This window comes from Seriola lalandi, unplaced genomic scaffold (genome assembly GCF_002814215.2).
Source record: "Seriola lalandi dorsalis isolate HSWRI2012SDOR001 ecotype SW California unplaced genomic scaffold, Sedor1 jcf7180002054585, whole genome shotgun sequence".
In the NCBI taxonomy this organism is placed as follows: Eukaryota; Metazoa; Chordata; class Actinopteri; order Carangiformes; family Carangidae; genus Seriola; species Seriola lalandi.
This window is the reverse complement of record NW_019525138.1, coordinates 2,324,734-2,336,837: the sequence shown is the minus strand read 5'-3', so window position 1 is coordinate 2,336,837 and position 12,104 is coordinate 2,324,734. Positions and strand designations below refer to the sequence as shown.

At 42.5% G+C, this 12,104-nt stretch overlaps 1 protein-coding gene across 1 annotated transcript in view; it reads right to left on the bottom strand.

The window, feature by feature from the left end:
• Positions 1-12,104, bottom strand: part of myo15b (myosin XVB) — a 48,468-nt gene that overhangs the window by 31,217 nt on the left and 5,147 nt on the right. Inside the window, exons 4-21 of the mRNA XM_087177282.1 lie at positions 9,568-9,631; positions 9,137-9,246; positions 8,939-9,013; positions 7,081-7,174; positions 6,870-6,973; positions 6,701-6,764; positions 6,011-6,124; positions 5,749-5,910; positions 5,544-5,657; positions 5,404-5,462; positions 4,028-4,151; positions 3,841-3,936; positions 2,873-3,004; positions 2,229-2,354; positions 2,072-2,149; positions 763-911; positions 435-480; positions 206-330 (exon numbers count right to left, since the gene is read on the bottom strand). Of these exons, the coding sequence (XP_087033408.1) occupies positions 206-330; positions 435-480; positions 763-911; positions 2,072-2,149; positions 2,229-2,354; positions 2,873-3,004; positions 3,841-3,936; positions 4,028-4,151; positions 5,404-5,462; positions 5,544-5,657; positions 5,749-5,910; positions 6,011-6,124; positions 6,701-6,764; positions 6,870-6,973; positions 7,081-7,174; positions 8,939-9,013; positions 9,137-9,246; positions 9,568-9,631 (1,836 nt within the window). The remainder of the gene's footprint in view (positions 1-205; positions 331-434; positions 481-762; positions 912-2,071; positions 2,150-2,228; positions 2,355-2,872; positions 3,005-3,840; positions 3,937-4,027; positions 4,152-5,403; positions 5,463-5,543; positions 5,658-5,748; positions 5,911-6,010; positions 6,125-6,700; positions 6,765-6,869; positions 6,974-7,080; positions 7,175-8,938; positions 9,014-9,136; positions 9,247-9,567; positions 9,632-12,104) is intronic.

Sequence of the window (12,104 nt, the reverse complement as noted above, 5' to 3'; positions counted from 1 at the left end):
GGTTTTAAGGCTCAGTGTCTGAATACAGGCTGTGTGTATTTCTCTGTGGACTGAGGCTTTGATACTTTCACAGTATTAATATAGAACCTGGACCTGATCTATAATCAAACCACACATGGACAGAGACCTTTAGACTATATGGTCCTATAACATTTAAGTTCTACAATGACGGTGCAGGCAGGGATGCTTTGTATATGTGCAACACCTCTCGATGAAGTAGGAGTATTGAATCCGTATGGGGAAACCCTCTTTCCTGATGTGGATGGTCTCCAGGGTCCCAGCATGCCTCAGCTGGGCTGACACATAGTCCACATCAAAGATCCCAGGAAGCTGCCAGAAGACACAAGAGACACAGTGTGTGAAAATGAAAATCTAGAATATGTATCTAGTGTTATAATACCAGATGATATTCAAATGAAACTGACCGACGTTACCTTGACATAGTTTGGCTTCAGACAGTGGATGAACGTGGTTTTGCATCTGGAAAAAAACACAGACACGTTACTAATCAGGAAATAGGTCTTCTTGTGAAGTCTCTTGTAGAGTTGGTCTCAGTGATGATTCACACCCGATGAAAACATCATGCTCCCAGTATCTTTTCTTCCATTACATTTATTAAACCCGTGATCTCGACAAACCACAGCTGTGTGATTTTAAACGCACGCTGCGAACGTGTATCCCCTTCACATGACACTGAGTCGGAGCCAAACATCTGTTTAATGACAGCTCCGTGTGGACGGAGTGCGGCCGGCGTGTCGGTACCTCTCCAGCCGGGTGGTGAGTTCAGTCAGGGACTGGAGGAAGTGTGAGGCAGCGGTGGAGGGCTGCTGGCGGAGGCCCTTCCCTCTCCAGCCCAGCTCCCTCTGCTGAATGTAACCGTCCTGAAGCTTCTGGAACAACTCGGACACCATCTGCGCAACAGGGAAACATGATGGAAACCTGTTTTTGAAAGCCTACAGAAGCAACTGATGTCCATATGTCATGTTGATGTATAATGTATTCAGTGGAAATAATGAATTCTCGTAATGATACCAGTAATAAATCATTATCACTTTTATACTTGATTTTCTTTTGCTTGTTGCTCTTTTTTATTGTAGAAGGCAAACAGTTTAAAAAAACTAGAATTTCTGCCTCACGGCGGAATGCCTCCACCAACCAGCCAAGTTGCTGGAAATATGGTCACAATCTCTCCTTCTCGTTATTTTCAGTTAATTACAGTGTTGAATAACGGCCAGAAGTGTTTTTTGCAGAGTATGTTATCACAGTGAAGTTGACCTTTGACTATTTGGACATAAAAATGTTATCATTTCATTTTATCCTTATAGACATTTGAATTAAATTGTGTCATAATTGGTGTATGAAGGTCACAGTGACCTTGACCTTTGACCTTTGACCACCAAATTCAAATAATTTCACCATTGAGTCCAAATGAATCTTTGTGCTCAATTTGAAGAAGTTCATTCAAGGTGTTACTGCGATATGTTCATGAGAATGGGATGGCAGCGGAGGCATGATAAAAAAATAGTAGTAGCAAGTCATTTCATAATTGAAGGAAGATACCTATAATTAGAGTAGAAGAGCCACTTGTGATAGCACTGTACAGGTCTTACACCACAGAAGAAGAAACACTTCATCAGAGGACAAAATACTCGACTTCTGAAACTTATGAGATGCTCAGTCATAATGATAAGATGCAGTAATCACTATTATGACAGTATATACATTTTTCTTTGGTACTTTGGTGACTGTAACGGCAAATTTGGCAACATATGTATGATGGTCATGAAGCGTCCTGCACGTCAGCACAACTTTTGTTTTTCAACTATTTTTGAATCACGGCATGACGTCTTGGACGTTCTTCAACTACTGTGTTTTGGTTTTATCTATTTTATGCCACTTTTATTATTGATCTGTCTCTTTATTTTTATTTTTAGTGTTAGTCTCCCATTGCTGGCTGTTTATCTCTTTACAGCCTTGTTCTATTCATTTGTTGGTTGGCCTGTAAAACACTGTAAAATGTGATTAAAGTCTCTCGTTAGAACAGGAGTGTGTGTGTTTCCAGCTGTTTCACCTTTAAGCGACTCCTGGCGAAAAGCTCCACCACTTCTGTCCTGAACTGGTCGTGGTTCTTATTCAGGAAGTTATGGACCTGGAAACACAGAGATGTATTTGAATATAAACCTCCTCCCTGCATCAGCTGCTGTTTGACGGATCAGCTGTGCTCATACCTGATAGGTGACAGCTCCAGCATAGTGATAAATAGTGAAGACTGGGAGTGGGTTCTTGGGCTTGGCATAGTGGGGGCTGTTCCCATGGTGATAGTGGCACTTCTGGAGGAAGGTGTGGTCGGTGGCCTGAAAAAGCACAGAGTTATGTGAAGGCTCTGCTTGCAGCTCCTTGTCTTCAGTCTAAGGCTGCACATTTTCATTTTTACCACTTTTTTTTTCCCAAAACGAATGATCCTGACACGCTGTCATATGAGCAAAGTGGGCGTTTCCATGCTTATCAAGTGGTTGTCAAAGCGTGAAAATAATATAATGTATTGTGTTTAACAACTATGATCCCACACCTGGAAAAGTAATAGGGTCACAAACATTTGCACATTTGTTTGTCTTTCTAATGTATCTAGTCTGAAAAGGGGCTTTGAAAACCAGGAGCCCACCACAACTGTGGACCCCACAAGTTTAAATGGCTGTTTGGTGAAGACTTGATTTTAGAGTTACGGGTAGAAATAGGATAAGGTTAGGGTTGGGGTTAGGCATTCACTTAGGGTAAGGTGCTAGGGAATGCATTATGTAAATAACGGGTCCCCCACATAGAGTGTTTGTGTGTTTGTGTGTTTGTGTGTTTGTGTGTTTGTTTGTGTGTGTACCTGGGGGAGGCAGGTCTGGTCGTCCAGTATGCGGAGGATGCCGTGTGGCCTGGAAGAGATCAGCTCCAGGCAGGAGTGGAAGTTCTTGTGCGGCATCGAGTGCCACTGGATCTGTTCTGCACTGTACTCCTCCTGTAGCACACACACATACAAACACACACATACACACACACACACACACACGCACACACACACCCCCACTGTTCCTTGGTTTCATTGTCCAGATTTCCCATTAGTTGATGAGAGCACTGACACCACTGGCTTCAACACTCAATGCTAACATATTAGCATAAACTGTAACTGATACTAAAGGCATGCTCATCCTGACTTCACTAAAGTGTAAAGTCTATGCTACATACTCCGGTGTAGGCTGAGGGCTATGGAGCTGGAGTATGACAATATGTTAAGCTGTGGTTTGTAAGACTTGGTTTTAATACTTAGTCATGAGTTCTTTTTTATTATTTTGCTTGACATGTGTCTTGGAACTTCTTTTTCACAAAACTATGAACGTTGTACCGCTTTATAAAAAGTCACCCTCAATGAAGGGCTCATAGGTTTTACCTAGTAGCCTCAGTAGTTGTTAATAAACTGTTTATTAATGCCTTTTAGATCAGTTATAAGTTCTTAATAGGGAAGGACGATGTTTGGGTTGCCAGTTTGTGATTAATTGCTTTTGCTGGCGAGTCATTGAAAGTCAGGTCGTTAATAAAGGTAAGTCATAAATAAAGTCATTGCTTGTTATATACACTTTTAGAAGGAATGAGTTTCTCACGTTCTAATGGTTATTGCACTGATCCATCGACTCTGCTGTTGTAAATGTTAATAAACTGGCAACTCAACAGCTCTATAGGCCATTAGTAAATGACTCATCAACTGTTGATTAAGTCATTAATTATGACTAATAATCAATTTACAAGGGGTTGATCCACGATCATGTAGATGGTGGATGTAACCTACAGCCCACTGACCTCCTCCTGACATATCACCGCCTTGTTGACATAGTGCTGCAGCTGCTCATTGGCAAAGTTGATACACAGCTGCTCAAAGCTGTTCACTCCCAGGTCCTGCAGAGGGACACAGAGGGACCTGTGACGTCACGTCCGACCAACGCCACCGGATAATCCAGAAGACCAGATCTCAGTCCAGGATACCAACCTCAAACCCGTAGATGTCCACTATCCCCACTGTGCTGTCCATCTCTGTGGGACTCAGCCAGTCGTTGATCTGCTCCAACAACCAGTCGAACAACACTGAGTACAAGGCTTTGGCTATGGCATCTCTACGAGAGAGAGAGAGGAGGCACACGTACCTTTAAGTGCAAGTTAAAACAATTTGTTTCACAGTCCAAGCAACTCAAACGATTTTACACATCAAGCTCAATTCAACAGCTGTATGATGTCTTCAGTGGCTCTGAACTCTGGACACAGTCTGAGGAAATAACCCTGATGATGTCATCAGGAAAACTTCAAATTTAACACGAAGATACAAACTAGATGTGTGTCCATTTACCAGCAAGTAGGCTTTTGTTGATATTCAATGATATCAAACACATAAATATATAAAACCACATGTGTTACTCCTGAATTCCTCCTTGTGGAAGTAGTCAAGGTACATCCAGCTGGAAGGAGACAACAGGGCAGAGCCAGAACACCCATCAGGGGTCTCCCACCTTTTATACTCTGAGAGCTACTTTGACAGGATGAAAGGGGCTGAGAGCTCCACATGTCTTATATCACTGGTTACATTCATTCACATATAATCAAAACACAAGTGATCTCCAAACCAAATCAGATGAATAAAATCAACTAACAAGTCATCAAATATCAACATCCAAATACAGACAAAAATGTGAGTCATGATTCAGTCAGCCCTGAACACAGACCTGAAAACACCACTGTAAATAAATCTGAGTAGAAACCAGAGAAAGAGGAAGCTCCTCAGTCATCAATGGTTAACAACAAACAGGAAGTTAAAATGGATCCGTCACTACGCTTCATTTTCCAAAATGTAAACAAACATGGGCTCAAGTTGAAACCCATAGTTTAACTCACTGTATCCATGGCAACATATTCCCTGTTTGTTGGAAAAGTTTAGTTTATATGTGTTAATGTGAAGACTTTTAACAATTAACTCTATCCAGAAGAGTCGCTATCACTGCATGTGTACGACCTGTCTGATTTAAACAAAGACAGTGTAACTCATTTGACTGACAACTGACAAATATGATTAGGTGTTGAAGAGAGGTACAGACTCTATTCTCTGAAACTTCGTGTGAGTACTCTGAAACAGGGGCTGAGCTGCTAGTAGCTCTCCAGCCACCTGTTGGACACATCTGGTTTATATCTATCATTCAGCCTGGGAGGGGCTCAGGGGTCACCTGTGAAGACCTACAGGACATGGCATCCTTAGCCTGCTGCCACTGCAACCACGTCCAGAACAAGTGGCAGGGAATGGATGGATGACTGGACGGATAGCAGGAAGCATCTCTCAAAGTATAGTGGTGTCTGTTATTTGTGTTTAAACTTTCCTACCTGGATTCTATGGCACTTTCCACAGACAGAGGGCAGTAGATCCTGTCGTACGTCGTCTCCTGCGGATGAGAGAGCTGATCAGTGTGTATATTTAAAGCAGGGAACACTAAGGCCTGACAGGTGCATGAGAGGCTACTGACTGTGACTCTGTGAGTGATGACAGTCTGCAGGGCCTCAGAGGAAATCTGCAGCAGGGAGCCAACCCTCCTGGCCTCAGCCTCGCTGAAGATCCGGGACACCTCAAAGGACTCGCTCTGAAACAACACCAGCTGATGTATGATACCAGCGTTTGATCTGACTAACTCTCTCTCTCCCACACACACACACACACACACACACACATACCTCGTATGAGCTGAAGCAGATGTTGCCGAGCTGCAGAATGGAGGACAGGATGGCCCAGACGGTGGAGACCTGGTCAGCGTGGAGGCCGATGGCGTCAAAGCACTGAACCAAAAGTTGGAAGTCCTCTTTGTCCTGCTTCCCGTTCAGCTCGCAGGCGCCGCCCTACAGGAGGACAGGGGGAGAATAAATGTGAAAGGGAAGGGAAAACATGAGGAAAAATCAGAGATGGGCATAGTTGTGTGTTCGCTGATGTGTGATGTACTTGGTTCAGGTAGTAATAGGTCTCGGCTCCCTGCAGGTAGAGCGCCTGTTTGTCCCAGTCGTTCATACCGGCCAGCAGCTCATAAAACACATGGTAGTTCCTCTCCTCATTGGCCTACAAGGCAAATGAGACAAGAACGAGACATAGGAATCCATGCAGTTCATTAATTCTGATGTATTACAGTACACTTAGAGGAAAACTGAAACAAACAAAAACCCCTTAATGAAGCACAAATTAGTGGCCGTGTGTTGTTCTCTTACTTCACAGCAATCCATTTAATATTTGCCAAGATATTTCCCAAAGTCAGTGTCTCCCCAGAGCCTTGGCTGCAAACTGAGGACTGAGCCATTTGATCAGTTTTATAGGGGGAGGTGTCCTTTATCAAGCTGAGAAAGCTGAGCCCCCAAACCATTCATTTACCAAGAGGCAAAAGCAACCAACCAGAAAAGGAACTTGAGACATTTCCTTACAAGCCAACACAAACAGTCCTGTGGTATATTAGCTCACACAGCTAATTCCCACAGTGACAAATTACCCAGCAGCCCTGTCCACAACGTAGGCACCAGAGCCAATGTGATGTGTTGTTTTTTTCCAAAAGCGTTTCTTGTAATCAGTTTGAACCTGATGAAATATGGATTCCTCCGTGAAGCCTATTTTGAACACACAGCACACCTCACTCAATGCTCTCACCTGAAATACAACCCTGGACTTCTCAAGGAGATACCTGGACAATGAGGTCCCTACAACGACCCCACTGTCAACCAAGACAAGACACAGTCAGGGGAAGCAACAAAGGAACAGGGGGTAAAAAAAAACATCAAAAGACATTTCTACAGAGAGTAACATAAGGTGGACTCACTGGAGAATGTGGATGTGGAGGTACTTGCCAAAGCGGCTGGAGTTGTTGTTGAGGATGGTCTTGGCATTCCCAAAACTCTCCAGGATGGGAAAGACCTCCATGGGCTGGTCAAGAAACAGAAAGATGGAGGTGAATCAAAGATGAAAAAGGTTGGAGGACTACAGCTGCTAAAGCCTTTCAGTGTTGCTAACTGATCAAACAGGATTTTTACCTGTCGCAGATTGTTGCTTCTACCCTGATACATGGAGCTGAGGTAGTGAACTATCAGCTTGGTAGCTTCAGTTTTTCCTGAACCACTCTGGCCACTACACAAGAAAAAAAATTACTTATTTTTTTGGACAATTAATTCCTTTATCAGAGCGCTGGTGGTGGAGAGATGACGGGTAGATGAGGGGGGAGAGAGATGATGCGCAATAAATGGCCTCATCGTGAACTAGAGATACTGAGCTCCAGGGTTGGCACCTTAACCCCGAGGCCACCAGAGCACCCACTGACACTTTTAGCTGATTTATACCATAAACATAAAATAACACACACATCTAAACTGAGTTTCCCTTTGTCCTTGGCCCGAGTCTGGCCCATATACCACCATGGAATATGGAATATGGGCATATTCCAGCTGTTTTTTCCTCCGGTATCCGCACCACAGGTTGGACTTCAGTTCTTCACAGCAGACAGAGCTCGTCAGTTACTGCTCATTGATAAACTTGTCTAGTCCACCTGTAGGCTGTAACTGGTTTGGATCTACATGAAATTGTGACATGACATTATTCACAGCACATTGAGGACATGACTTGTATGAAAATACAGGACAAGCAAAGCATTTTATTTTCAAATACAGGGCAACCCACATATTATACGGGACGGGTAGCTATTCTAATTGGCAGACAACCAGAAGAGTTTCTGTGTGTGTGCCAGAATTGGTCCAGATGTGGAAGTAGAATCTGACAATCGTGTGGGCTGTATATGGGCCAGACTTGGGCCGTGGACCCAGGTGTAAATTTATTTTGCTATCTGCATAGTTACAACAACAACGCTCACATGTTGATGTTTAGCGGGTTTAATGTTAATCGTGGTCACCATCTTAATTTAGCGTGCTAGCATGCTAACATTTGCCACTCAACACACAGTACAGCTGAGCATGATGGGAATATCATTTGTTTTGCAAGAATTTGATTATAAACCAAAGAACTGGTCAAAATTTTGACTTGATGATGGTTCTACATGAAAAGTTAGTTCCATCCAGGAGTTGTTTCTTTTCTTAAAAAAAAAACTTCATGCCATTGTGTTTATTCCAAGATCTTTCAGTCTTGACTGCATGTTGGACATGCTAGTATGGCTAATAATGAAATTTTAAATAGTTATTTGTTTTAAAATTGTCAAACATCTCTATGTGCAGATATTATCAATGGATTCTCTGAGTCCTTGTTGAAATGTGATGTCCTTAGTGCATATGGTTTAAATGACAAAGCAATATTTTTCTTAGTGTCAATGAAATGTGATTAAAATCCCAAAGAAACTATTTCTAATTTAATTTCTCAAAGCTTCTGACCTCCTCGTCTGTCTGTCTAATCTGAATCCCACTGGTTTGTACTGATGACATAAATCTTTAAAAAGGCTCAGTCATTTCTTAAAACAGATGGTCACTGTAGTTTTTATCAAACGCCACTGAAACAGGAGGAAATATTGTATTTTTAGGCACTATTTTCAACAGCGGATTAATCCACATTTGAATAAACAGAAGTGTGTGTGTTCATGGTGGTGAAGGAGCATGTCTCCCAGTCCAGCAGTATGGCTTTTTAATTGTTTCTGGACAATAACGGTTTTTCTAGCTCTTTGGCACATAGGAATAACATCAGGCTTTGAATACACACACAACATCACCAGCTCTTCGTTGGCTTCTGGTTGCAGGATTTGTTGGCAAATAAAAAATGCATGTATGTATGTAGATGATGGGAAAGAACAGTTAGGTTAAATTCTAATAATCTAGAGTGAGAGTACACACGAGAGATGAAACTCAAGAATAATACTATAAAATAGATGAACCTGGTGGTGGTTCCTGTCGGTACCTTATGATGATGCACTGCTCCTGTGTTGAGGTCTGAGACTGGCTGAAGGCGTTGTCAGCTATGGCGTACACATGGCTGAAGCAGAGAGCAACAAAAAGTCAAACACACTGTGGAAAGGTACTGAAACATCTGATCTGACACACGCTGTCAACCGTAGCAGAGACTAATAGTGCAGCTGAGTGAGAAGCGTTCGCTCACGGTGGGTTTCTCTGCTGCTCTTTGCACTGGTATTTCTGTCTCAGCTCATCTGTGTAGATGTTCAGGGGCTTGAAGGGGTTAATGGACAGTAGCATGTTTCCAATGTAAGTCTGGGGAAAAATGACAGAGACATTCAGTGAATATATGTACACTAAAACAAACCATGTATGTTTAGAGAAAAAAAAACAGATTTGGGAAGGACTGCCACCAAAGCAAAACATATTCACTTATTTGTAATATAAATAAACATGTTTCAGACATGTAGCAATATTTTAATTCATATAAGATTAATTTATTCTGCTGTGTTTCTGTTCACTTTATAAGCAAAAAACCTGTTAAATGTAAAACTCCAATCGCAGTGTGGAATCATTTCAGCCAATGACAGAACGTTTAACTGGATTTAAAATACTGAGGTCAGTAATGAAACTTACATAAATACAGTCACGGTGGAACCTCTTCTTCAGATTCAGAAGCACAGAGCTCTCACACACCTCTCTAAGAACATGCAGTAGGCAAACAGGTTAATTATACTGTAGGTACCGTGTGTGTGTGTGTGTGTGTGTGTGTGTGTGTGTGTGTGTGTCTGAACTCACTCCAGCTGGGACAGATCTTCCACCTCATCCACCTCCACAGCTCTTTTGCTGCCTGGCATCACCACCTTAAAAAAGGCAGCAATGTGAGCAGATCCAAGGACACAAGTCCAAATAAATCCACCATCATCACGTCCCCTAAAAGGACCAAGACCTTCATACAACCATGGACAGCCTTTACCCTCTGTCCACGGCCATCTTCTATTCTTGCTAAACACTGAACATAATTAGATTTTCAAAAACTGAACGAGAACCTTTATGTGTTTTCTCTCTGCACCTCTCTGCTGCTGATGTTCCCCTCTATCCGTAAACCTTCCACAGCAGGTAACTCATCCACCTGCGGTGATGCAGCAGTGTGATAGCCGATATACTGCAATCGCATAGCAGCATGCTTCAGCGTGTTGTAGGTTCTATTGTATCTGCACAGACCGGGAGATGAATAAACCAGCAGGAAGTCTTTGTTTTCTGTGCACAGTAGCTGTAAGTGATGAAGCAGAACCGACTCCAGCCCTTAGACTTTGGACAGCCATAGATTCACCAGTCTGAACTGGGGGTTTATTGGTATTTGGGAGTAAAGCGTGTGGTGGTCAGTCACTTTGGTTCAGAGCAGGTTTTCTGGATGACTATTGGGTATATTGCTTTGAAATTTGATCTATAATTATTAATGAAGGAGATAGTTGTTAGATAAGGTGACCAGATTTCTGAATTTGTATGTAGCATATATATTTTGATGATGGTAATTGTTGTACCCACATTTTTTTAGACTCAGTTTAATGGAAACTGAAATATTTATCTTCTCTATGGAAGATAAATATTTCAGTTTAGACTATTAAAACACAGCGATTTAAGGAAAGCCTCCTGTTCTCCCTCAGCCTGTCAAATGTTCCACCAACAAACCAAAGTATGTGCCTCTGATTGTGGTCCTGCCTCTCAACCGGTGTATCTTGGCCAATAAGTTTGTTGTTTTTGCTGTTTTTCCACATGGAGCTTAAACAGATTGAGTAAAAAAATGCACCTAAGGGGAATGAGCCTCTTAAAACTGACCTGGTTTCTGGTGGCCAGTTTAAAGCTCGTGCAAAGCGTAGCAACGCATGAAGATATAAATGCTTAAACTTTTCACATCGCTAGCTGAAATAAATTCTCCACATTTCAATTGTTTAGTGCCTTTAGTAACAGTCCAGTAACTTTATTTTTCTGGTTTTAGCTTCATTTGTGAAGCTACTACAGCTAGCAGCTAGCCCCCTCTGTTGGCCAAAACAAGCACAGCGCCAGACGTCTGCCTGTCCGCTCTGCGGCCCGTCTTTCTGTCCAGTCTGTCTTTGGTTCACAGTTAAAAACAGGGACATTTCTGGGGACAGCTCAAGCCAGGGTCAGGCCACCAAAAACGGGGACTGTACGGGTCTAGTACAACCATCAGCTCAATGCTAAGATCTCTCCTTTCCAAACATACATCCAAATACAACAATCAGGACAACTAATCCTTTAAATTACCCACACGTTGTCCATCCACACAGGTGTTTTTGAGGACTGTAGGTGTGGGTAAGGTTACACCTTTATCATTGTTACTTGTTCATGAAGTTTGATGATGCCACATAATTTCAGCATAAGACCAAACTTCAACCTTAATTCACCAGAAAAACGGAAAAACACATGTGTAGGTGTGCAGGGAAAATTGTTAGATAAAAGAAGATACATGATGTTGATATTTGGGGACAGGACGTTTTTTTAGAGTTGCAGTCAGTTGTTTACTAGCATCTGGCAGAACGTTATAACACACAGCCAAACATCAGATATCAAACCTGGCTTAAAGGAATCACCTGGGCTGGTTAACATCTCTGTTCATGAGTCCACTACACACACATCATGGTGCATGTTTGCATGGTGCATGGTGTCCATGGAGGAAACAAAAAAACCTTGTTGTGCCCATGAAGTTTATAAAGAGCAGCGTGACTCTACACGACACCACTGGGGAAAGGTTTTGTGGACTGATGAGTCTAAGGTTAAATTGTTTGGTGTAAAAAGGGCTCTGCATTCTACATCCCAACGTCATCCTCCCACAGGTGAAGCAGGGTGGAGGGAGCGTCGTGATCTGGGACTGATTTGACAGCTCCACATCATCAGGGGAAAAATTCATTCTCAGGTTTATGAAGGAACCCTACAGAATAATGTCAGGGAGTCTGTCCACCTGCTGAAGCTCAGGAAGTAAATCTACTACACAACGACTTCAGACAAAGAAAATCCACCTTCCCCATTGGTCCAGTCAGAGGCCAGACCTTAATGTGACCTTCCTCCTGGATACGTACCAGTCTGATCAGCAGCTACTGGAAGCTTGTTTGAGGTTAATGAAGCCAAATGAGGTTCAACCAGTTATTAAATCC